Source organism: Centropristis striata, chromosome 9, assembly GCF_030273125.1.
Source record: "Centropristis striata isolate RG_2023a ecotype Rhode Island chromosome 9, C.striata_1.0, whole genome shotgun sequence".
NCBI lineage: Eukaryota > Metazoa > Chordata > Actinopteri > Perciformes > Serranidae > Centropristis > Centropristis striata.
The window spans coordinates 6,160,277-6,186,330 of record NC_081525.1 but is presented as its reverse complement, the minus strand read 5'-3'; the positions used below and the strand labels follow the sequence as shown (position 1 = coordinate 6,186,330).

At 39.0% G+C, this 26,054-nt stretch overlaps 1 protein-coding gene across 6 annotated transcripts in view; it reads right to left on the bottom strand.

Moving 5' to 3' along the window:
- Positions 1 to 26,054, bottom strand: part of usp24 (ubiquitin specific peptidase 24) — a 57,062-nt gene that overhangs the window by 13,100 nt on the left and 17,908 nt on the right. For 3 of the 6 annotated variants that reach the window (XM_059341033.1, XM_059341038.1, XM_059341037.1), the window contains 33 exons: positions 24,878 to 24,931; positions 24,651 to 24,784; positions 24,492 to 24,558; positions 22,372 to 22,482; positions 22,169 to 22,267; positions 21,390 to 21,563; positions 20,777 to 20,862; positions 20,550 to 20,694; positions 18,546 to 18,692; positions 18,349 to 18,446; positions 17,260 to 17,355; positions 16,886 to 17,108; positions 15,674 to 15,836; positions 15,273 to 15,434; positions 15,052 to 15,122; positions 14,786 to 14,946; positions 14,642 to 14,703; positions 13,246 to 13,437; positions 11,523 to 11,637; positions 11,219 to 11,363; positions 10,415 to 10,534; positions 10,179 to 10,304; positions 8,825 to 8,923; positions 8,056 to 8,138; positions 7,829 to 7,970; positions 7,019 to 7,138; positions 6,475 to 6,689; positions 4,691 to 4,815; positions 4,429 to 4,570; positions 3,305 to 3,455; positions 3,099 to 3,194; positions 2,447 to 2,550; positions 2,243 to 2,356 (listed from right to left, as the gene is read on the bottom strand). In XM_059341033.1, the coding sequence (XP_059197016.1) occupies positions 2,243 to 2,356; positions 2,447 to 2,550; positions 3,099 to 3,194; positions 3,305 to 3,455; positions 4,429 to 4,570; positions 4,691 to 4,815; positions 6,475 to 6,689; positions 7,019 to 7,138; positions 7,829 to 7,970; positions 8,056 to 8,138; positions 8,825 to 8,923; positions 10,179 to 10,304; positions 10,415 to 10,534; positions 11,219 to 11,363; positions 11,523 to 11,637; positions 13,246 to 13,437; positions 14,642 to 14,703; positions 14,786 to 14,946; positions 15,052 to 15,122; positions 15,273 to 15,434; positions 15,674 to 15,836; positions 16,886 to 17,108; positions 17,260 to 17,355; positions 18,349 to 18,446; positions 18,546 to 18,692; positions 20,550 to 20,694; positions 20,777 to 20,862; positions 21,390 to 21,563; positions 22,169 to 22,267; positions 22,372 to 22,482; positions 24,492 to 24,558; positions 24,651 to 24,784; positions 24,878 to 24,931 (4,142 nt within the window). The remainder of the gene's footprint in view (positions 1 to 2,242; positions 2,357 to 2,446; positions 2,551 to 3,098; positions 3,195 to 3,304; positions 3,456 to 4,428; positions 4,571 to 4,690; positions 4,816 to 6,474; positions 6,690 to 7,018; positions 7,139 to 7,828; positions 7,971 to 8,055; positions 8,139 to 8,824; positions 8,924 to 10,178; positions 10,305 to 10,414; positions 10,535 to 11,218; positions 11,364 to 11,522; positions 11,638 to 13,245; positions 13,438 to 14,641; positions 14,704 to 14,785; positions 14,947 to 15,051; positions 15,123 to 15,272; positions 15,435 to 15,673; positions 15,837 to 16,885; positions 17,109 to 17,259; positions 17,356 to 18,348; positions 18,447 to 18,545; positions 18,693 to 20,549; positions 20,695 to 20,776; positions 20,863 to 21,389; positions 21,564 to 22,168; positions 22,268 to 22,371; positions 22,483 to 24,491; positions 24,559 to 24,650; positions 24,785 to 24,877; positions 24,932 to 26,054) is intronic. The other 3 variants (XM_059341035.1, XM_059341034.1, XM_059341036.1) reach the window with 3 other exon arrangements.

Below are 26,054 nucleotides of genomic sequence, written 5' to 3'. Positions count from 1 at the left end.
ACAGTACTTTAGAGGGAAGCTGAGAGAAACACTCCCCGCTGCTTCCTTTTTACTTTGTGATATCATGAAGAAGTGATGCCCCCGTGCTTTTGGTGACTCCAAAGGGTTAATATAGATGCCAGCACTCTTAATTCTTTTAATGTAATAGCTACGCAGGCAGCATCTATCATTTTTCCAAACTACTTCAGATAAAACCACGGCCACTTCCGGAAGACAAAAGCCTCTATGGCTGCATTCCCACAAAAAACTCTGTGGTCACTCTGCCTTATGCTGCTGAGACTACTTCACCGATGAGACTACTCTGTGGAGATTAGGGTGGAAGACGGCTGGAGGTCAACAACCAGCTGGCAGCCAATGGCAGCACCAGAAAATTAGCTGAACCAGCAGGCTGGTTGGTCCAGAATCAGACCCCTGGTGCCGGTGATTGCACTGGCTGTATTAAACAGCTGATAACACACATGCTTTGGGGGAAAAAACTATCCTCTGGCTCCAAATGTTTACATTCCACAATTGCTCTTTTAGCCAATCAGCATCTAGTCAGTGACACGCAACGCAAGCACGCACTAAATAAGCCCACTGTCGGCAGATGCAATTGTGCAATATATTAGCAATTTAAGGGCCAATTCTAGTATATAAATGTCTAAGTATGTGCACTTGAGAGAATGAATGAAGGTGCAGCAGCATTATAAGGGTCGATGAGTTGGACCAAGGTCAGAGAGTTCAATGTGCATTGATTAGAATGAGGGAGAAACCCTGTGAGCTGCCAAGTCTGTAAGTATCGCATATCACTGGGACGGAAAATGCTGCAGTGATTAGGCCCTGGCCAAAGCCCTGCAAATAGATAAATGAATAAATAAAGCAACTTGATTGTTTTATTATACAGATTTATACTATATCCATTCTTAAAGTTTCATGAGTTGCATAGAGGTTAGGTGATTGTGCCCTACAGTTACTTATACACTCCGATACATTATACATACATGAGGCTAAAGCTTTTTGGAAACCTTTTATGGATCAGTTAGAGAGGGAACACTGCACTTTGTTTCACTCTGTCTTTCACTAGAAACTGGCCATCAAACAAATATAATGGAAGTTAAGTTATCTGTTGCAATGAGCTGATATTTTGTTTTACAAATGTAGGCGTTTTTGTAGTAATTTCTTTCTCTAGTTTGCATGACAAATGGTCTATTCTATATACCCAGTTCTTATGCTGGCACAGTATGCATTACATATGTAATCATAAATGTTCTGTACATACTGCATGTAACATGTCTGTGGGGACTACAGCACTGTGACTAAAGCATGGAAACAATCAAATACACCAAAATTAAGAGCATGGGTATTAAGCAGAACAAAGTTTAGAGATGGAAAGACTAACTTTTTGAAATAGGGAACAAATACATATTTGGAATAAGTTCTACTGTAAAGAAAGGCTGGTAAAAACAGTGGAAATATTTAATCAAATTAAGGAGATGAACTAAATGGTCCCCTCCCCAACACCAACACTCACATGCATATACACACACACAGATTCATGAACACGCATACATGCACCACCCCTTATTTTCTCATTAGTCTATTTTAGTTTATCTTAGTATCTTTTATTTTTATTTTTTTATTTAGTCTTTTTTTTGTGTGTCGTTAGTTTGTTGTTTATTCCTTTTCTTGGAGATCCTCATTTGGGGAATACCAGTTTGCCTTGTATATATGTTTGTCTGTTTATCCTATGTTTTGTTATTTACTTTGTGAATATATACAGTACAGGACAAAAGTTTGGACACACACCTTCTCATTCAATGCGTTTTCTTTACTTCATGACTATTTACATTGTAGATTCTCACTGAAGGCATCAAAACTATGAATGAACACATATGGAATTATGTACTTAACAAAAAAGTGTGAAATAACTGAAAACATGTCTTGTATTTTATATTCCTCAAAGGAACCACCCTTTGCTTACTAGAATATAAGACATGTTTTCAGTTATTTCACACTTTTTTGTTAAGTACATAATTCCACATGTGTTCATTAATAGTTTTGATGAATCTACAATGTCATAGTCATGAAAATAAAGGAAACGCATTGAATGAGAAGGTGTGTCCAAACTTTTGGCCTGTACTGTGCCTTGAAAAAAAGGGGGAAAAAATGCAAGGTACAATATTGTAAAGAAAACGAAATGACTGATAATGTTTGTGAAAGTAAGAAGCCTTGCAATAAAGTATTAATGTCTGTGTGCACTGACCTGGTGATCTCTCGTCCCTCGGGTCCAACCAGGTACTGCACCATCCACTGGCATGCTTCAGAGCTCTTAGACAGCAACACCTCCACTGTGGCCATCCACTCCTCTGTGTCCACCCTGCACCAGATACAGATGTAATACAGTTATTGCATTGCTGCTTATGACAGATGTTCTCTACTGACAGGTGTGGATGCTGTGTGCACGTACCGGAGTTTCTTTTTGGTGTGCAGGTAGGTGTGAAAGAGGAAGTGAACGGCCAGCTGAAGACTCTCTTTTGCCATCGGCTGGTAGTCTGGATGCTTCAGCTTCGTCTGCAACACAAAAGTAAAAGCCACTGAATATTTTTCACAACGAACAATTGTGTTCTTTAGTTTTTTATACTGTAATAATAAATGGTGTATGCAATTTCAGTGGTCGTCCCAGTGTGGTGCTTTCATTACATGTCATAATGTTTGAATAATTAACATGCAATTATTTTATCAAGGGAGAGGTGAACTGAAAAAGAAGCATGCATTTATGATGGGGGAAGGAATCAAAAGAAACATTATATACATATCTAAGAAAAACGATGAAAAAAGAAATACAGGAGGACAAAATACTTCTATTGAGCACACTATGACTCCTGGATTTTGTAAATAATTTTAAAAAAGGGGAATATAGTATCTGTGAAAAGATGTGCTTTATGAGTTGCATCTGTAGGAGAAACGTAAAATGAACATGATGCAAATGTTGAAGACACTGTATTTGCATCCTGAAAAATGAGATAAATATTCATGACAGATGATTACAATGTTGCGGTATAAATCAAGCTTAACTACACAATCAGAAAATCAAAAACACAAACAGTAGAAGCACGTACTGCATTGACGGAGGCGAGGGAGAGGGTGAAGTTGAAGTAGTCGCTGTTGTAGACGTCTCTGTTCCTCATGAACTTGAGATTCTCATCTCTCACCATCTTTATAGAAAAATAAATAGAGGTCAGATGAACTGAGCTGATTACGAACAGAAAAACTGTAAACAAATGTTGGTATACGGCCTTCATGTTACTTCTGGATGTCACGTTACCTGATAGATGCTGGCGGGCATCTTCTCTACAAACAGGCCCTTCTTCTCTCCCTTACGGACGAGGCGGGTGAGGAGGGTGAGGCGGTCATTGTTGGCCCTCGGGGGGCGAGGAGAGGACTGTGGCGAAACATCAGGAGAGGATGGGGCAGACCTGGAAAATATAGAGCCACAGAATAGATGACAATGGCCGTGTTTCCTTTAGGGGGAAGAGTGGCCGCCTGGAAAGTCACAGGCCACGCCCTCTCAAATGTCCACTCACTGAGCGTGTCTCCATTACAAAAAAATGGCCCCAGAGGGATTTACGAGACTCCGGAGGTGACGTACGGTTTTCAATCGTAGCATAATCGCTTAGCGAGAGTTTCACACGACGGATTAAACACGGGAGACGCAACTGTGGCCACCGTCGCTAACTGTGCACAACATCCGCCGCTGATCATAAACAAACCAGCATGGCTAATTATGCACAGTGTCTCCGCTGATCATAAACATCGTGATCGTTAATTAACCGGCATCGCTAACTGTGCAGAGTGTCCGGTGCTTGTTGTAAACAAACAGAGATCGCTAAGTGAACACCTCCTGCAGCAGCAGCACATACACACTGTACTGCTACAGAGCTAACTGTTAGCCTATTATTACTGTGCACAAGTACTATGATACATCCTGCTTAGTGTTCTATCCAATCAGCAACTAGGCTTTTTTCAGGGGAGTAAGACGGCCCTGCTCTTCTACAGGGCCAAAAAAAGTCCGCTCCGGACGGCTCATTTTATTCAATTAGGGGCGTTTCGGCAAGTGAGACCCGCCTCATTCTGCATATTGGACTGTAATGGAAACACCCCTTGTGTGCTGTTTAAGCTTTCTGGGAAGGTTCCTTAATGCTGATTGTGGCTGTGATCAATGTAGAAATAAATATTTTTCTCCAAACATGAATTGCATGTAAATGCTTCATAACATGTTTTGTTCAACCGGTTCTAAATACGTCAGACAGGAGCTGTCAGTTGCAGATGGATGACCTACAGTGCTGTTATTATTCTGCTGAATGCTGTGGGAAACTGCCTGATACATTATAAATAAATGATGCAATGAGGATGTTTATGAGGGGAGTGTACGGCGGAAGGTTCACTCACAGTGTAAGGTCCTCAGCCTCCTGCCTCATGATGCTGACTCTGCTCTTTTTGGGGAGGACAGGAGAGTTCTGGTCGCTGATCTTCTGATAGAACAACATGTAGGCGTTCCAGTATCTCCGCCGCACATCTGGGTACGGGTTAGCTGCACACACATACACACTTTAAGGTTAATAAGTGTGTGCTTCAGGAGAAAATGTTAAGTTTCGTATAAATTTCATCCTCTGAGCCCCACAATGTTTAACCCCCCTTACATGTGACTTACATTGGTCGTAGACTTTGGGACGGTACTCTCCACCAAAACACTCGTACTCCAAAGTTTCGTCGTTCATATCAAATTCCTCGACCACGTTGTCGTTGAACTTGTACCAACGTCCACGAGCGCTACCACTAAGAGACGAGGACAAACAAAAAGGGAGGAAACACAGAAAAGGACAAGAAAAATGCCATAAGATTCTGATTCATCACAATTTGCTAATTCAGGAATGGAAAATCTGCACGTTTGAATTTGTTTCGTTTCGTATCCGTTTATTTCGGTCAATACATGCCATCAAAACAGAAGCAACAAACCAGAAAAAAAACATTGATCAAAGCAAACAAAAAGCAAACAGTGAGAGAAAATTGACAATAGACACCTGGACCGAAAAGGCGTAGGCTGAAGCATAGCTAATTACGCCTACCCTGTTACAACTCAAGTAAATTTAAAAATTAGAAATGTACAATCTGTTATTTATTAATAAAAGAAATAGGCAGTCACAAAAGAGAGAAAAGAAAGAAGCTGCTTGATTTTTCTTTTTCCTAAATAGTAGCCGCATAGAACGTGAATTAATAACAAATCCAAAATATGTACACAATCTTTTCTTCTTGCACTTCTTGCACAAGCTTTGGCCATTTCTGCTTTACTAAATAGTTTACAGTGGCATGGCCTGTGTGCAGAACGGGTTAGCCAGCAGGCATGGTGTCCAGCCTGTCAGGTCACTTGTCTTAAAGGTCTTAACACACACACAGACCGACTGACATCAATGATAATGACTCTGAAGCTGCTCCAGAATGTGTCTTAAGTTCTGGAAAGAGATCAACGTCCTGAGAACAAACTTTCTTTGTCTTAGTCTTAAGCCAGGATAGGAACAAACGAGTGAGCAAGAGAAAGGGTCCAGATATTAGCTCCTGTGGTCCCTTTATGTTCCACTTCTCCTGTGAGCAATCCTGCCTTCCAGAGCCAGACATCTGGAGATGCTTACAAACTAAACCAGGACAGCCCACACAAAGTCTGATGCTGCATTCATGCGCCCCAAGGAGGTCTTCTAAAATCTCTCTGGAAAACTAAAGCAGCAGACTAAAGTGTTCCACCAACAGGAGCTGGAAAATACAACAAGGGAACTTTGCAGCACACGCCTGAGACAAGAGAATGGTACAATAAATGTGTTTGATTTTCAGAGAATATTAGAGCTTTAATCCTTTAAAAAGTGCAATAAATTATATATGTTGGGTTTTTTTCACTTTCCAATTGAGTTATATCATTTAACCAACTTCAGTCCTGTCAATCACTACCAAACAGTCATTCAGTATGAGGATTTTAACCCTTTAAACGATACATTGTTTACATAATGCCATTGTTTTTTTATGTAAAAAAATTAAATATTTTATGTATACTAAATGCAAGTAAGGATTTTTTTTTACCAATAAGAATCAACAACATAAGTGACTTTTTTTTGTTGTGCTATCAGTTTAAAAAAAACATTTTTTAAGTTTTGTTGTTGTTAAATGCCCCCATACTAAAAGTGCTATAAAAACTGAGTCCAGATGATGGCTACAAAATATTAATTTTCAGAATTTTAACGTCATAAATGCCAATTTGTTTACAAAATGCCATTGTTTTTGAAAATGTTATTATTTTCTGCGTATTGATTGTAGAACACAACCTTACCTAAATGTATTCCATATTATTTAACACAGGCAAAATGACTTAAAGATTTAAAATGTCCGTAGTGAGGCAGAAGTGTTAAACGAGGGAGAGGTGAATGAACATCTGACCACAGTGTCTCTTACCGTCTATCTTTAATGAAGGAGTAATAGTGACCGGCGTGTGCCTGACCGCTGTGGACGACCACTCCGACGAGTTCGTAGTTCTCAGAAATCGTGACCTTCTTCCTGGGCGAGCCTCCTGAGGTGCCGTCTCCTCGCCCCTCGCTGCCCTCTCCGCTGCAGTCTTGTCGAGCCATCCCAGACACGGTGTAGGGCTCCATGTTCAGCACCCAGGGGAACTGTACACCAACCACACACCATCATACACATTATATTCATATTTCTGGAAAGTCTATCCTAGTGACTACATATTTGTTATCTTGGGATTAAAATATTTATTTATTTATTTATTTTTTATCTATTGTTGTTTGCACTTAAAAAAACATACAATCATAAGGAAATAACAGTACAAGAAACAGTTAAAGAAAATGCAGGAAAGATCAAAAAGCCCAAAGGGCTTATACTCGACCCTCCCTCTTAAACCTATAAGTAACTATACTTTACTTAAATTACATAGCTAGATGAAAATAAAAAATACAAACGAAATATAAACAATATAATATAATACCCTGATCTGTTCATCATATTTGATGGAGCGTCCGCTTTCCCAGTCAAAACCGAAGCGCATGAGGTGGATACAGAGAACGCTGGGCAGGGACTTGATACACGTCCTCTTCACGGTGGTTCTCTGTGCAGATTAACACATTGTTAGTACACATCAAGGTTATTCTAGTTAACGAAAACTAACTAAATAACAAAAACTACAATTGTTAACTGAAATAAAAATAAAAACAAGTTTTTTTTTAAAAACGATAACTAACTGAAACTGTATTGTGTGCTTACAAAACTAACTGAAACTAACTAAAATTATAGTGGAAATGTCCTTCGTTTTCGTCTGTCAACTTTTTTCATACATAATCCAGGGTTTCTGTTTTCTCCACCGCTGAGGGTGTGTATTCCTGCTTTGTGAGTTTAATTACCGTAATGACACCATATTGGCTGTAAAAAGCAGAAAACATTGACATTTTTCCGATAGCATAAACTGTTCAGTTATTATGGTAATCCGAAGTCCGCTTGAGCAAAGCCAAAGGAAATAAAGGCAAAATGTATTATGACCTCCTTGAATCCTCCCCCAACACAGCCAACTAAAAATAACACTAAAACTAATAAAAACTAAACTAAAATTAAGCATTTTCAAAAAATAAAAACTAAACTAAAACTATCAAACTCACTCTAAAAACTAATTGAAACTAACTGAATTTGAAAACAAAAAGTCACAACAAATTAAAACTAATGAAAAATCCAAAACTATTATAACCTTGGTACACATGATATCAGTGTAGTGGACTAAAAGCATGCATAAGAGCACCAGACACACCTTCTCCTTGCATTTCTCACAGTAGTAGGCGTTGCTGCCCTCGAGCACCTCTCCTCTCACAAACTGGTCCAATGAGATCTCTAAGCTTTGACAAGACGTCACTCCAAGGTTCAAAGCCATGAAGGTTTCTTCACGCTCGTATCTGTGGAATAAAAGGTCAAACATCAACTCTAATGTGTCTCAACAAGAAAGTCTTGAGGTTTGAGAAAACAGCTTTTGTTGCTCACCGGTGAGGACAGTCTTTACAAATCTTCTGGTCGGAGAAGATTCCTTGAAATGTGTTTTTGAAGATCTGTTCTCGGCCCATTTTCTGTTGGAAAGGAGTCTCATCGTAAATAAAATTATCATAACAAATTATGTATTGTAAGTACACTACAGGCCAAAAGTTTGGAAGCAAGTTCAATTTTCTGTTCACAATGGCTTTCTTAAAAACCAGTATGGATTCTTTGGATTTCTGGATGTTTACTGCATGATCACACTTTACTTTCATTGAATTGAACGATTTTCCTCAATTTTTTTTAGGTATACATTGATGTTAGCAGACCATTGCTGAATAAATATTAACAAACAAAAAGAAGTTTTAGGGTTGAGAAGATTTGGAAGAGTCACAACTTCAGTGCAAAAGTAAAAAACCAATCACAGTTTGCATTATTCGCTTTAGCTTTTAGGCTTTTGAGAATTTGGCTACAAAAATCCCAATAAATCCCAACTGTGTTCATAACTCTGACAAAAGAAACAAGAGTACAGATTTATACATTAAGGAAAGAAGGATACACAAAGTCTAAGCAATACAAACCCAAAGACCTGATAATTATAGTAAACATGTGTTCTAATAAGTGACTCTTTATATAATAATCATGTTTATTTTGTTGCAAAGTATAGCAATAATGATCTTTTTTTGTACAATTTTTTTCAAATCTTGCTTCCAAACTTTTGGCCTGTAGTGTACTTGGCTGATGCCGTTTTTAAAATGAGTCTGGTGTTCAAGAGTTTTACCTTGAGATGTTCGTCAAGCTGATCCACCAGGCTGGTGAAGAACTCATAAGCATCCTGCTGCTCTCTTACATACAGCTCTTTGTTCCACATCTTGAAGATCTGCAACAGACAATAACATGCTGAATGAAACAGTTCAGTTATTTTTTTATAATTGGGATGACTTTGTTTCCCTGGCACAAAAGGAGTAGAAAATAAGAAAATAAACTTGCCAAATTCCTCATTAAAACATTGGTATCGGCCCAAAATTTCACAATGGGTGCATCCGAAATTAGTATGCTTTTTGTCTGATTGATCTTATTTGCATGTTACAGCTGAGAAAGTTTGTGAATGTGACCTTGCAGTCATAATGTGCAGCACAACATACTGAATCATTAACACACTCTTCTCAGTTTTCTCAATAAGACACACTCACTTATAGTTTCACACAAATGATGGACGTTGATTTTTTTCGTTCACCAATACAAGTAAATTCTTCCTTTGCATCTTAACAACAATGCCCACGCTTTAAATTTAAATACTGCTTAAGAGCGCATCAAGAGAGCAAACTGAAGTGTATGTTGGGCTGCTTCCCTCTGACCTGTGTGCATACATGTGTCGAAACCAAACTAAACATGGTCTTCGCTCACAAAATATTGTACAGATGCTGGTGCCAAGAGTGACAACTGAGTTAGGTAAGAAAGCTTTTAGTCCCGCCCCTTTGTCATGGAACAATCTGCAAAAGGATCTGAAATTGTCTGAGTTGATCACAATTGGTGAATTTAAATCGATTCTAAAGGACAAAGAAATAATTTCCCTTAGTCAGTGTGACTGCTCCTTATAAGTCTCTACTGAGGCTCTTTCATTGATGTTGTGATCCAATCCAATCCAATCCCCTTTATTTGTATAGCACATTTAAACAACACAAACGTCTCCAAAGTGCTGTACAAAAAATCAACAATAAAACAAATTCCATATACCAATCAGCAATAAATAATAAGTGTATAAATCTAAAATGATGCCACAAATAAAACAATACAATCAAACAGATAAACATAGTAAAATAAAATAAAAGACGCAGTTAAAAGTAGTTAAATAAAATAAAAAGAAATAAAAGACACAGAGGACCACAAAACTCACGCAGTGTTAAAAAGCCAAGGAATAAAAATGGGTCTTGAGACGAGACTTAAAACACTCCACTGTGGGGGCTGTTCGTGATGGCTGTATTTGTATTTAATTATTTATGTTAATTGTGTTTTAAATGTTGTAACCCTGTCACTTTTATGCTGCCTTCTTGGCGAGGTCTCTCTTGTAAAAGAGATTTTTTTAATTTCAACGAGACTTTTTTACCTGGTTAAATAAAGGATATATATGTTACCTTCCAGAAGTTCTCAGGTATGTAGTACTGCAGTTTGCTCTCCATCAGGTGACCGAACAAAGACTGGACCTGGTAGAAGACGCTCTCATCTGGCTGATCTGTGTCGTCCTCAATGGACAGGAAAGCCTTCAAAGCAAACACACATACTCAGTAATGTTAGATTCACTTTGTGGAACTAAAGGAGCAGATGTCCTCTGGTGAATAGAGACAGTAAACAGCATGTAGAACATGTGTACCTCAGGTAGGCCGGGCTGCATGTAGAGCTGCTGAAACACAGCGTTCATGTAACAAGTGGCTCCGCCGTTCTTCAACCCGACAAACCCCGAGACTGAGCGGCTCTCTACAGGCGGCAGGTACTGACAGAGACACAGAGAGTTAGACTGGCAGTTAGACTTTTATCAAATCATGTGAAAACCATAAATATTATCGCAAGAAGTATAATTTAATTCTTACTAGGGTTGTCACGATACTAAAATTTTCAACTCGATACCGATACTCAAGAAAATATTCAATACTTTATACCATTTTCGATACCAAAAGGATAAAAACAAAGACCCCAAAATTTTACAGAAATATTGTTATTAATAAGAAAAATGCGACATGTAAAAATTAATAGAACAGAATATTTTCTCTTAGGTTATTAAGTTTACTGATATACTATTTGTTTTATGTGGTAATTATGTTTGATGTTTGTTTGTGTCTAGTTTTAGTTTTAATGTTATTTAATGTGTTAAAGTTCTTATTTATTATTGTTGTTTTATTTATTTAGGTTGGTTTTGTGATTCTGTTGTTGTTCTTTTTCTTTCTTTTTTTTCTTTCTTTTTTACTGTGTTTGTCCATTGGTGATTTATGTTGTGTTTTGTTTAAATTAAAAATAAAATAAAATAAATGAACAGAACCACAGGTTAAATATTTCTAATAAAAAACAGTTGTGCAAAAAGAAACTGCAACTATGAGAAAATGAGTATCGTATCCGGATTCAACGTTTTAGTATCGATACTTTTTTGAGTATCGATACTTTTGACAACCCTAATTCTTACATCAAACTCCTTGCAGAGGGAAGGATCAGACTGGTGGTGCATGGACATGAGCTCTTTGGTGATGAGTCGGAGGTTTGAGAGAGAGCTGTCTGCCAGCATCACCAGCACCTCGTAGGCTGCCAGCCGGCTGCTGGCTGTGCTGCACCTGACCACACACACACACACACACACACACACACACACACACAGTGAAGATAACAGACGATTAACAAAACAACTACAAATGACGGACTGTTTTCAAAAAGGCTCTGGACTTTTAAAATGAGAGGAAAATAAAAAGTAAGTGATGGATAACGTGCCGTACTTTGGGTGGAAGTCGTGGCTCGGGGCTGGAGACGGCGTGGGGTTTGAGCTGTTGATGATGATGCGCGAGGCTCGAAACAGGAAGTCATCCAACAACTGCTGGATCAGAGACGCACCTGAAGGAAAGAGTCACACATCCTCATATTACATATTGGTGTTCTCAACTTAAATGTGTGTGTTATGTGTAATACGAATATGAAAACTTTATTATCCACTGAGTGGAAATTCCTCTTTGTTTTGAGACATGTCTATGGTGAAACCAAACAGAATAAATAGTAAAACAATAAAGAAAAAACATTTCAAGGATAGAAAAATATAATATAATATAATATAATTACTTCTAATTAATTCATCATAAAGACAGCTCAAATGTTTCTGTGACTTCCCTAAAATCTTAGAGGCCATGTTCACTATTTTCTGCAGTTTGTTTCTTCCTTTAATATGTAGGTTTCCGTACCACATAATCATATTAAATGATAAAATACTTTCCACCAATATGCAGATCAAGGTTATTATAGTTAACGAAAACTAACGAAATAATGAAAACTAGAATTGAAAAAACATTTTTGTTAACTGAAATAAAAAATAAAAACGATAACTGGAACTGTATTGTGTGGTTACAAAACTAAATAAAACTAACTAAAATTATAGTGAAAATGTCCCCCTGTTTTCATCTTTGTAAACTTTTTTCATACATAATCCAGTGTTTCTATTTATCCACTGCTGAGTGTGTGTATTCCTGCTTTGTGGGCTTCCGGTCGAGGCACGAGTGAAATTACCGTAATGACACCATATTGGCTATAAAGAGCAACTTCTCAGCTTTCTGAAAACATTGGACATTTTCCAATAGCATACCCGGTTCGGTTATTATGGTAATCCGAAGTGTGCTTGTGCAAACGTGTTTCCGGTGCAACACTCTGTAAACTCTGGCTGTTGTGTTTTCACTGTGTGCAAGTGAAAGTCTTCAATTCGCCCATGATATTACAAATCACATTTTTTTTTTTTGCGGGGCTACAGAATACATGTAGGGGCAACACTGCATAATCCTTTTTGGTTGATATGAAATGTATTTATTTTGGTCCAAATAAATAGCTGCTGGTTAGTGAACATGCAGGAACTAAAATTAAAAAAACCCAGAACTGTAAGAGTTAATAACCTTATTGGGTTATATTGATAAGGCAAAGGAAATTAAGGCAAAATTTATTGTGACCTCTTTGAACCTCGCACCCAACACATAGCCCATTACGAAAAAAACTATCACCAAAACTAAGAAAAACTAAACTAAAACTAAAGCATTTCAAAAAATAAAAAATAAACTAAAACTAGCAAACTCACTCTAAAAACTAACTCTAACTAAGTGAATTTGAAAACAAAAATTCCCCACGAAATTAAAATAAAACTAATGAAAAATCCAAAACTATTATAACCTTGGTGCAGATGCACAGGTACGCATGCACACACACATTTCTACACTTTTGTTTTTATTTTACTTTTAATATTGTTATAATTTGCATTATTTTTATTTTATTTTTGTGTGATAGTTACTTGTTTAAATTTAACTTGTGAATATTAATATAGGTAGAGGCCCTGTATAAGCCCTTTTGGGTTTCTTGCCGCTACCTTGCACCTTCATTCTGTTGTTATCTCATTATCCTTGTTTTTTGTCTTATTTGTGCAAAAGAAAAAAAACTTCAAAACTTCAAACTTCAGATATGAATACTTACCGAGATGTTCCTTCTCATTGCCGCAGAGTGACAGCAAGGTCTTGATGAGTCGGAGGTGTCCTGCCAGGAGGATGTTGTCCGCCTCGCTGGTCTCCATCTCGGAGCTCCAGCTGGGCTCAAAGTTGTCGAGCCAAGAGATCTCGTCCTCCAGCATGGTGGCTGCACTCACTTTTAACACCTCCATCTCTGATGCTGGAGGAGGCGGAGAGAGAGGAAGGAAAGAGATTTTATGACCCACTTATCTTTAATGGCTGAAAAATGACAGCTATAACCTGTCTATAAACCCGTCTGAACTCAACAACCTGCCAACGAGTTTGAAAGGCGTGCATTACTGCCAGAAAATGTAAAAACAGAAATTAGTGTCTTAGATTTTAAAATTGGTGCCTGAGCAAATCATGTGCGACAATCGCTTTTGTCAGGAACAATAACAACATTAAAGATTAAAATTGTGATATTTTATTAAAATCGCTTCATTCTACGTGTCTCATTTAACATTTTTTATTTTACAAACTTTTGTAATAATCAAATCCTAAATACTGTTCCCTAAGCATAACAGGGAAGCAATGAATGACTCATGACAAAAAGGCTTTAAGTGCACAATAACAGTTATAATGCCATAAAAGACATTCTTCAGTTCACTTCTAGACATGATTGTGCTGTGCCCATAGAAATGCTGGAGGGGACCATTTAGTTAATCTCTTTAATTTGATTAAATATTTCCACTGTTTTTACCAGCCTTTTACAGTATAACTTATTCCAAATATGTATTTGTTCCTTATTTCTAAAAGTTATTCTTTCCATCTCAACTTTGTTCTGCGGTTAATACCCATGCTCTTAATTTTGGTGTATTTGATTGTTTGCATGCTTTACACTAACACTCACATGCATACACACACACACACAGATTCATGAACACACACACATGCACCACCGCTTATTTTCTCATTATATTATTATTATTATTACTACCGGTATTTTTTTTTTTTTTTAGTTAGCTAGTTTGTTGTTTATTCCTTTTCTTGGAGATCCTCATTTGGAGAATACCAGTTTCCCTTGTATATATGTTTGTCTGTTTACCCTATGTTTTGTTATTTACTTTGTGAATATATACCTTGAAAAAAAAAATGCAAGGTACTATATTGTAAAGAAAACGAAATGATTGATTATGTTTGTGAAAGTAAGAAGCCTTGCAATAAAGTAATAAAAGAAGTGCAGGACTTTTATATTGCAGTGAAAAACAAGGTCACATTGGGTAAAATGTAACTGGAGCAACAACAACAAAAACATAAAACAAAATCATCCTGTTCAGAGGGTTAAATCAATACTTACACCTGGGACAATACTTCATATCTAGCTTTTGATAAAAGTGACTAACAAAAAGAATTGATCGTCTTACTGGTTAGATCATCCAGAAGCTGACACCTAAGGTCGAAGTACTCAGTGCACTGGGACAGCAGCCTGAAAAGAAAAGCACCATCAACAAAAGACCTCTGCTAAAACTTATGTGTGTGTGTATCTTGAGTGTTTGTTGCTTTAGTACCTCTGGTTGACCCCTCTCATGATCGATGTAGGACTCCATAACGGCAGCTGAGCAGTGAGAATGACTGAGAGGAGGAACAAGTTGGGTTTCTGGACTTCGGCGAAGGCTGAAGTGTCCGACTGGCTCAGTGTGTAGAGCTGATCACAAGCTACGCGGCGGATCTGATAGTGAAAGGGGACAGAGACCGCAAGTGTAAACACACACTGTAGTGTAAGGGATATATCTATTCGGATCGGTCCGTGAAACAAAAAGAGGGTGTAGTTTACCTCTCCACTGGGAGATCCCAGCAGAACATCAATGATGAAATCATTGACGGAGGGAAGGTTGTAAAAAGAAGCTGGAGAAAGAAATCCACCACAGGATTTAGTGTCATTTTCTGGCAAACACAGTAAGCTGCACTACAGGAAAAGTACAAACTGCAGTGTAATTCCACTGCAGGCAGTGTGCAGTAATTATGTGTGTGTTTGTACTCTTGCATGAGTCTTACATAGCTGCTGACAGCGTAGCTGCAGACAGGTGACCAGCAGAGATAAAGCCTCGCGGGCGATGATGGCATCTTTGATAGACACACACTGCTGTCTCACACATATCCCAGCATGCAACGCTGTAGGCGTGGTCTCCCCCTCACTGCTGGAGCTGCAGTTGCTTCCTGCAAACAAGCACAAGACATTAGTTTTACTTTTGTTTCTTTAGCTTTTGTTTTTGTGGCATCGGAAATTCTTTGACCATGAGCTGTTGGCGATGACGCATCCCAAAATCAGGAATGAAGTTTTGCAGGACGCTTACCACACCTACTGACTTTAAACACCACAACAGTGTTCTCAGCTTATCTGCGCAGACTGAGAAGAACTAGCACCTCAAATAACACTGAAAGTTCTTATCTGTCACCTGTGCTGCTGACTCTGGTGCGGACTCCCTGTGGCAGGAGGGAGCTGTGGTTCTCTCTGATTGGCTGCGGGCTGCCGACCAGATCCAACCGTCCGGCTGCAGCGGCCCAGGTCAAGCGCATGAAACAGGCCACAGTGGAAGTAAAGTCACCCACCTCCATGGTCTAGAAAAGAGAGGGCGCAAAAATTGTAATTAGAACAAGTCTGACCTTCGGCAGAATCAACAGAGTGTGGTAACGCTTTATATCAAGGTCCTTTAATAACCATTATAGTTTCCGTAATTTTCGGACTATAAGCCACGCCTTTTCCCCCATTTTTCGATTCTGCGGCTTCTACAACGGTGCGGCTAATCTATGGATTTTTACAGCTAACGGCCACTAGGTTACCTCCTAAATCTATGGATTTTACAGGTTACAGTCCACCAACTTTAACTCTCTGGGCTCTATGACTGGTCCGCTAGGAACGGCGGGCTCCAGCAGGAAAAGCTGGAGGCAGGTGTACGTACCAGGTCCTTCATATACTTTTAAGCTATTTTTCACTTGTCTGTGTGTATTTGTGTCGAAAGCTACTTAGTTTGTTGGAGTCGCTGTACCGTAATCAGCGGCAGACGAAGGACCCCGAGCCAATCTGGCAGGGCGCCGGAAAAGAGTGAAACAGGTAGTGCGCAAAAGTAAAAGTGAAACCGAGAGTGGTACGAGAGACAGAACGAGAGCAAGACCGACATTACGAGAGCGAGATAGTTTGTGCAAAGGAAGTTTCCATGCACAAACCGTCATTATGGAAAACAAAAGTAGAAATGCATATGATGCAGCTTTTAAGTTAAAGACAGTCAATCTGGCTGTAAAAGAAGCTTCCTCAAGCAGCCATCTCTTTCCCGACAATCCCCTCTGTGCACGAACCCTTACATATGGTAATTAAACATTAAAACACCTGCGGCTTATAGTCCAGTGCGGCTTATATATGTACACATCATTCAATTTAGCTGCTGCGGCTTATACTCCGGTGCGCCTTATAGTGCGGAAAGTACGGTAGTTATTATTAGTAATAAGGCCCTTTATAGCTCATCTATTATAAGTTAACTATAAGTTAACTATGCTTTTTGCAACTACCAGATCTAAAGCGAGAACAATGCCTTATTACTTGTTAATTAATGGTTATTAAGGACCTTATTATAAAGCGTTACCCAGAGTTTTTATGACAAAGCGTATTTTACCTGAATAGCTACGCGAGCAGCTGGAATGATCTCCTCGACTCTTATGGAGGAGCGCTCAGACAGAGACATCTGTCTGTAGGAGGACTTCTCTGGAGTCCCACAAAGAGACAGCTGTCGCCCCGCCCGCCCGGCGTTACGAAACGGACGAGACGACAGTGACTCGCCATCCCTGATGACATCATCATCCAGCGTTATAGGCATGCTCTGGCCAACCAAGAGAAACCTGAAAACACAGCCAGTTTAGTGTGAAGTCTGACTTGGTTTGCAGCCCAGAATATAAATCTGTGTGTGTGTGTGTGTGTGTGTGTGTGTGTGTGTGTGTGTGTGTGTGTGTGTGTGTGTGTGTGTGTGTGTTCAGAGGAGGCATGCTGCACCTGGCCAACTGGAGACAGATTGAGTAGACGCCTTGTCTTGTCTCATAGTCCACCTCTGATGGGATGGAATCTCTCTGCATGACATTCACCACCAGGCTGCAAGCAGAAAACACAGAGAAAGCTGCTGTCAGAACTAAAAATAAAAAACGTCTGATGAAAGCTTATGCTAAGTGGCATATGTGTGACGCAGCTTGCCGAGTCTGCGGACACGTGTCACAGTGAAACAAAGCAAACAGCAGACAGTGACGCACACGCTCTTGTCCGTTACGTTTATCTAGTGGACACACAGCCAGGTTTCACAGAACCGTTACAGGTGTTGGCTTTCCTTGTTTTTGGCTTCCAGACTGTGGACAGGGGGGGGGGGGGGGGGCTTTTGTCTCCAGAGCCGGAGTCAATACTCTGTCAGAGCTTACCCGTCACTCTACTCAGCGGCCGGAAAACAAGACACGGAAAGCTTCTGTTGCAGCAAAATGTATTCATGCACAAATTGCAAACTCTACGGCACATTCACTTGATATCTTCTCTGTTAACCTCTCCTCTGCTCCCATCGCTCCCTCTCGTCCACTCACACCACATGCATCATCACTCTCCCTCTCTCGCTCAAGACACACACAGACAGACACATACAGAGACACACACACACAGAGACACACACAGAGTCACACACACACAGGGACACACACACACAGAGACACACAGACAGAGACACACAGACAGAGACACACAGACAGACAGACACACACAGAGACACACACAGACAGACAGACACACACACACAGAGACACACACAGACAGACACACACACACAGAGACACACACACAGAGACACACAGACAGACAGACACAGACACAGACACACAGACACACACAGACACACACACACACACACACAATACTGGCTCTGCTGTTCTCCAGATGAGCTCTTACAGCATAATGTTGAGAATTGGGGTTTTAAATTTCAGATTATTGACTTCTTCTGCATTGAGATATTATCTTCTGAAAAACAATTGTGCAAAAATCGATTTCTCAGCCCCAACTGTAACAGTAATCGCACTGTTTGTTTTGAATAGATCTGTTCTACTCTGTTACCTGAGGCCTCCTGCTTTAAGGAAGTTCTCGCAGAAGGACTTGCTGCTGGTTTTGGCCATCTCATCATCCGATGTGGGCATGAGCTTTGAACTTAAGACCTGATAAACAGAGAGAGAAGAGGGAGGAAAACAGATGTCAAAGCCACAATTTTTTTTTGATGTACTGCATTTATTGGGGTGTGTGTTATGTCTGCGGACCTCCAAGTTGTACAGCACTCTGAAGGTGGACATGCCCGGGGCCGAGGACCTGAAGAGGGACTCCAGGATGGATGCGGCACTGGGCTGGTGCTGCTGCTTGGAGGCCATCGATGGAGAACGAGAGCCTGAGCTCTGGAACAGTGTCTTCTACAGACAAGAGACACAAAGGGAGTTTAGAAAATCATAAAACTGGAAAAAAATAATTGGCATTCGCAGATAAGCTCAGAAATTTTACTCCTGACAGTGATTAAGAACATTTATAATTAGTATTGCAGCTTTTGATTTTAATGAGATGCTGTGTATTTGTGCAGACTCTTTTCTCCAATGACCTATGTAAATAGAAATGAACTACCAACATTTAATTATTTCATTTCATTTACACAGTTCTTGGTACTTAATTTCCCTGAGCTTGGTGATTATATGATGATGACTGAATGCAAGTTGACAAAAACCCTAATTAAAACTGAGTGCAATAATTAGCAAATCCGTTGAGACATGTATTCAATTGAAAACTGTAGACAAAATATTTATATTCAAACTGATAAACCTTTTGGAAATGTACACTCTGAATTTTCTTTTTTTTTTTTCTTTTTTTTTTTTACATTTTAAACAGTATGACAACTTTTCGGGAATCAGGGGTAGGTCATTTTTATTTTTGGATTCATCCTATAAATCAATTTAATGTTTATTTTATTTTATATATTTTTTATATTTGTTTTTTAATGCATTTATTTATTCATATTTTTTATGCATTTAATTATTATCATAATTGTATTTTTATATATTTTTAAATGTAATCATTTATTTTTTAATTGTAATATTTAAAACTTTTATGCATTGGCTATGGGTAAGCCTTGGCTTGGCGGGGGCAGAGAGGAAAAATACCAAAATATAATTACAACTAGGGCTGGGCGACATGGCAAAGAAAATGATCATGATATATTTTTTCATATCGTCCGTTCTCGATTATCACAATTTCTTATATTGTTTTTAAACTGCCAGTTTTAAAGCATCTGTACTGAAAACTAAAGAAACTAGAGATTAGTTCAATATTTAATAAACATACGAAGCAAGTTAAGCAAATTAAATAAAAACAATTTTTTTACTCAACAGGAAAACAAATGTAGAAAAATATAAAATAACACAGTGAACTACGTTACAGTCCTGAGTGTTTTTTGCAAGTATGCAAACACAAAATAAACAAATTGTGAGCCTAATTTCTCCTCTTCGAATTTTACTAATACGGCATAAAATGGCCACAAAGCACGTAGTGTTCGATTGCTGCTTATGTCTGTTGGCTGCACCGCTAGTATTGGCTGAACTGCTAATGCTACGTGTGCTGGCTGCAGTGGCAGGCCGTGCAGACTCTGCTCACATTTCATGGTTTCTACATAATCACTTGGGTGGTACTTCTTGAAATGATCAAACAGATTTGTTGTTGTTAGAAAGTCCACGCTATTAATGTTTTGTTAACTTTTCTGTAAGTTTTCATATGTCCCACGCTCTTGAATGCACCATAGCCATTCCGACAGTATCGAATGCACCATACCTGTGTGTGAATTGCTGTGCTGTGAATGTTACTTTTCTCTCGATAGTGGCGGATAAATTGTGATTGCCTTTGCTCTTTCCCAGCATTCACCTGTACCTCCTTGGTTTACTGCTCTAAGAAATGGCTGACATCTATTTCGCTGCCCTCAGCTCGCGTTTAGCTCCACGTTCGGTCTTTCTATTTACTTCTCCGGCAACTTACAAACAATAGTGGAGCAGGAAGAGGTCGACTCTGATTGACTGTCGTCAAGCACATTTCTGACATGTTTGATCGAGTAAATATGCTCACAGCTGATCACCCTAATCGAATGAAATTTATCGCTATCACGATCATATAATCGCCCAGGCCGAATTACAACACAGGTGCTCAGACAGACAACACAGGTGCCTATTTGATGCTTAAAAGCATCAAATAGGGAGAGGTAGAGAGCTTCAACGTTCAGCCGCAGTAGTTACCACGTGGCCCGAACACATCAGAACTGTCTGATGTACCTGGTGGCTCCAGACGCTGGTTTCTTTGGGAACAAAGTTGTCGAGAGCATCCTGCACTTCTGGATCTGTTGGAATCAGCAGCAGCAGCTTCCTCACACGGAAAGTGATCCTGGAGAAAATACACACTTAAATATGCGGCCCTTTCTTTCTTGTCAATAAGGTTTATTTACCTTAAAATTGTTCCATCTTACCTGGTTTCATCCAAGTTAGCCAGCTGGTAAAGCATCTCAAACACATTACACACCAAAGCCATCACCACACCGGGCAGGGACTTCTCCTGGAGACAGAAACACACAGGTACAGTGTGTCAGAACCAGTGTAAGAGTGTGTCTGCAGGTTTGTTAATGCAGCCATTCTCAACCTTGGGGTCGCGAGATGATTTCTGGGGGTCGCCAAATCATTTTGGAAAAAATTTAAATGCACAAAATGTATATTAATTTCAGACTGGGAGATGTTTTAGTTGTCGTCTGCTTCATTATTTGTCCAACATTTGTCGTATCATCTGAGTTTGTGTGATCTGAACTGTATAAGAATCTGTTCAGTGAAAAAAAGGTGTGTCTAAAAACAAGATCAAAACACTAAATCTGAGGGAAATGATCTTGCTGCATGGACAGATAATTTCACTTGACAAGATTTCTTAAATTAAGATTATTAAATCTAGAAATAAGCATGTTGAAACGCTTAAAATAAGAAATTAACTGTTAAAACAAGATTGGGCGGACAACATGCATGATAAATTGGGGGTCGCGGCTCAAAAAGGTTGAGAACCACTGTGTTAATGCACTGTCATGTCTGAGTGCGTACCTGCTCCAACGCGTAGGCAGAGTTGAAGACGGCGGAGCTGGAGCTGCTGGAGGCGGAGGCTGAGGACTCAGAGCTGCCAGAGGGAGTGCCGGTGCCCGAGCTCTTCACAGTCAGGCTCTGCTCATCGTTGAAGCCAAGCTGGGACAGCAGCTTCTGGTCCCGATTCATGGTCAACTAACACATGATGGAGGAGCAGTGAAGGGGCAGAGTGAGAGAAAAATGGGGGTTGAGGTTGTTCGAGTCTGTGTTTCCCCTGCCACACAACAAACACGGCTCACCAACACAGAGGAGGTGGCACAACAAGAATTGGTAACGCTTTATATTAAGGTCCTTGTAATAACCATTAATTAACAAGTAATAAGGCCCTTGTAAGTCCTTACAAGATGCTTATTAACATTATTGTGTGTTTAAGCTTATATAAGTGTTAATAATGGCATTACAAACACCCATGACCCACCCATTATGTCTTTGCCATGCCTTTATTAATCTTATTTTGTTTGCTTATTGATATTAAAATATACTTTATTGCTCATTTATTATAAGTTAACTATAAATTAACTATGCTTTTTGCAACTACCGGATCTAAAGCGAGAACAATGCCTTATTACTTGTTAATTAATGGTTATTAAGGACCTTATTATAAAGCGTTACCCAAGAATTTACTGTGCATTGATTTGTAGCTTGTACTGGCTTCAGGGGAAACACATGATCAGGAGAGGGATTACCATACTTTGATGAGGGAATTACAGGGACAATTTTTATATTTTTTTTTTACTTACCACACTGTCATTAGCAAAGATCTGGACATTATCCACCGGACAGCTCAAATGCTCAGATATCTTCCACCGGATGCTTCCTATTGTCTCGTTACTGTGGGTCTGCAGAACACACACACCCACACAGAGCAGAGTTATTTACTCTGTAGATGCAGCTCTGTACAATAAAGATGCATAACAAGGAACTAGGAAAAGTTGTCCAATACCTCTAAGGTGAAAGTGTCTTTGGTTGACTCGTAGGTGATGTGAAGAGTGACAGGGTGTCCGTTGAACGAGGCCCCATGAGGTAGAATAGTGCGAGGAACTGAGTACATATCCTACAAAGAAACACATACAGACAATCATAATTAAAAAAAAGAAAGAAAACCTGTTCACCTTTTATGTCAAAACTAACTGCAGGAACTTTTCTCAGGACGAGGAACCTTTTGAGCAACTCACTGCATTAACTCCCAAAAAAGGCCCTGGTTGGGGAGCAGTACATACTCAAACACACACAGTGAAGCTGCTGCGACTTCATTCATAAAACAAGGAAGTACTCTAGCATTAGCCGTCTTTCCTTTAGAGGGAGGAGTGGCCACCGGTTAAGTCTCAGGCCACGTCCTCTCAAATGTCCGCTCACTCTGCGTGTCTCCATTACATAAAGGCCCCCAAAAATTATTATTTTTTAGTCTGTATAAATAAATAAAAATCGTACAACAAAATAAAAATGAATCATAAATCTAAATGTAGTGTAAATTGCAAATATCAACAGTTGCCAAATACTCTTGAGTATTAGCAATTATGCATTACAATGTGATCAATCTCGTCCACTTTGAGAGCTAAATGTGAGCAGCTCACATCACATTTTTCACAGTCAACAGGGCTTTCCACTCGGACATGGAGTAGCCAGACAGTGTTGAAAAATAGCTGCTAGGGGGGTCCGGGGGAGTTTCCCCACACTATTTTAATTAATTATTGTAAAGGAGAATAAGGGTTCTTGTATGTTTTATATAAGGCATCTTATTTTTGACAGTCTTCTAGTAAATTCTGTGGTGGATTCTGTGCTCTTATTTTTAAAACTGCATTGTTTAGCGAGAGGAAGTAATAGTAGCTTTTTGTGATTAACACAACTTTAATTGTTAGCTAATGTTAGCTCGTGGAAAACGAACACCATAATGCAACAGTGTGTTTGGACTGTTTGGACTGTTTGGACCTCTGGCGGGCCGGACAGGTTGATAGTATTTAGATCGGCGCACGCACACGCAGACACACACAGAGAGATGATGAGGGGACGACACTCTGCTGAGCAGAATGCCAAATAACTTTATATTATGAATAGGCTACATATACTTTCAGTAGCTTGAAATGTGACGCTAGCGCAGCACATGAGACTATAGCGGGCCGCCACAGTCTAGGTAATTAACGGGAAACCCTTATGCCACTAAGTCAAGAAGTAGAAATGTTGCCATATCATGATATGCATTTTTTAATGGGTAAAAAAAATGCATACCGGTATAATCGTGAACGATACGATATGGCACACCCGGCAGTTCTCTGGGCCAAAATGTCTTGTTGATGTCAGAGGTCAGAGGAGAACGACCAGACTGGTTCAACAGTAACTCAAATAATAATTTGTTACAACCGAGGCATGCTAAGACCATCTTTGATCACACAACACATCCCTGAAGCAGAAGACCACACCACCACTATATTAGGTACACATGCTAGCTAATAAAGTGGCCGCTGAGTGCATATTACTAACTTATTCAGAGTCAAAATTATGAAATGCTTAAAGCTAAATGTGATTTATTTTCTGTTATACTAGGTGATGTTACAGAGACAAGCAGTTATATTATTAATTTAATTATCTTGTTGGGGAAAAGATTTATTTTTAAAGCTGTCAATGCAGATTCTTTGAATATTTATCAATTTAGGATGCTCATTAAACGTTATTTTGTTTTGGAAGGTTATATTGCTAATAGGAATGGTGATGTTGGACGGTATTTGGAAAGGTGGGAAAGGTTTATTGAAGTGGAGGGCTGGCATTTAACTTAACCCTTTATTATTTTCTCTTAGGTTATCAAGCTTACTGCTATACTGTATGTTTTATATGGTAATTATGTTTGATGTTTGTTTGTGTCTTGTTTAGTTTTAATGTGTTAAAGTTCTTATTTATTACTGTAGTTTTATTTATTTAGGTTGGTTTTGTGATTTTGTTGTCGTTGTTCTTTTTTTTTTTTGATTGTTTTTTTTTTTTACTGCGTTTGTCCATTGGTGATTTATGTTGTGTTTTGTTTAAATTAATAAAAATAAAAAAAATGCTTAAAGCTAAGAAGACAGAGCCTACCTCTATAGTGATGACATAGCGTTCAGCCAGTAGCAGCAGTCTTTCGATTATCACCAGCTTAGTGGATCTGCAAATAAACACACACAGAAGAGACTCCATGATGACGAGGAACACTGTTAAACAAACATGTTTTAATAGGTTTAGTAACTATGCTCTTACCCAAACCCCCCTCTGTACCTGGATGGTGATTGTACAGATGTGGCCACTGTTGGCATGGCGGTGGCCGTCAGCATCTTCGTCGCCCTGGTGACAGCATGCGTCAAAGTAGGCCCACCCAGGGCTGAGCTGGCTGCCTGAGGAAGACAGGAACAGAAATGAGAGCTCAGGTTGCTGATTTCTGTGAAACGGCACAATCATTTCCAACAGTAACTTAATCCACTACGTACCTCCAGTCGCTTGTAACAATCAGCAATGAACTTCTTGTGCAAAGTCACAGAATCCTGTAAACAAGACAGAACAAACCAATTCACTCACGTATGCCAACTCTGGAATTGCTTGGTTATATTCAGTACTCAGCTGCTGAAGAAGATATCTTAATATCTTGAAATTAAATTCTAAAGTAAATTATGATTTAACACATTTTTTCATTCTGCCTTTATAAACCACTTTAAAAAAATGTTTACCATGTCACGCTTGAATCATTTTTTAAGCACAACCTCACCTATATGACCTATTAAATATTTTTTCACTTTGACTTATTGGATCAACATTTTCAAACCCAAATGCAAATTTAGCTGTTTTTTTAAACTTTCAAAACAAAATCTGAAGATTTTTAAATGTACACACAGGTTTCAAAGATAACATATCTATCTGTAAAGCAAGAAGCGTCTGTGTGTGTGTCTGTGTGTGTGTGTGTGTGTGTGTGTGTGTGTGTGTCTTGGGCATATCTCGCTGACCGTTAGTCAGACTGACCTCAGATTTCGTATGTGGCTTGCGCATGGCACGAAGGTGTGCATCCTTGATTTTGAAGATTTTTGAAATTCATTTTTCAAAATATCATTATTTACATAGGACGTGATGCGGCACTGCACAAACCACCTACCTATCGTTCGGAGGTTTACAGTGTGCTAAAAGTTTTGATTTTCCAATAATATTTAAATAGTTTCCAGTGAATATCAATTTTCAATGTGTATGTGCTGGATGGTGTGGTACTTTATGAAAAGTAAATGTTTTATGGAATTGCAAACATTGTTGTAGCACGATTAGCATGCTAAGCGGAGATTTAGCTTTATTCACTTCTTATGTTGCATTACTATGTAATTCAGGGATGACATTCATGTTGTTTAGCGTAATGCTCATAATCATTTGATATGAGATACTTACATGCAACATAGTATATCAGCTAATTGGGTTCATGTTAATGTATTTTTAGTGCAGAATACTGCGTAATGTGCTATCTCATTAGCATGCTAAGCGGAGATTTAAGCCCTTTCTTCCGCATCAGTTTGACAAATTGAGAACAGTAAAGACAAAACTTTATTAACTGACAGCGAAGCGTAATACAGACGGAAAGATAGCGTTTGTGTTATTTAAGGTTACACTAGCAAGAGGCATTAGCATTAC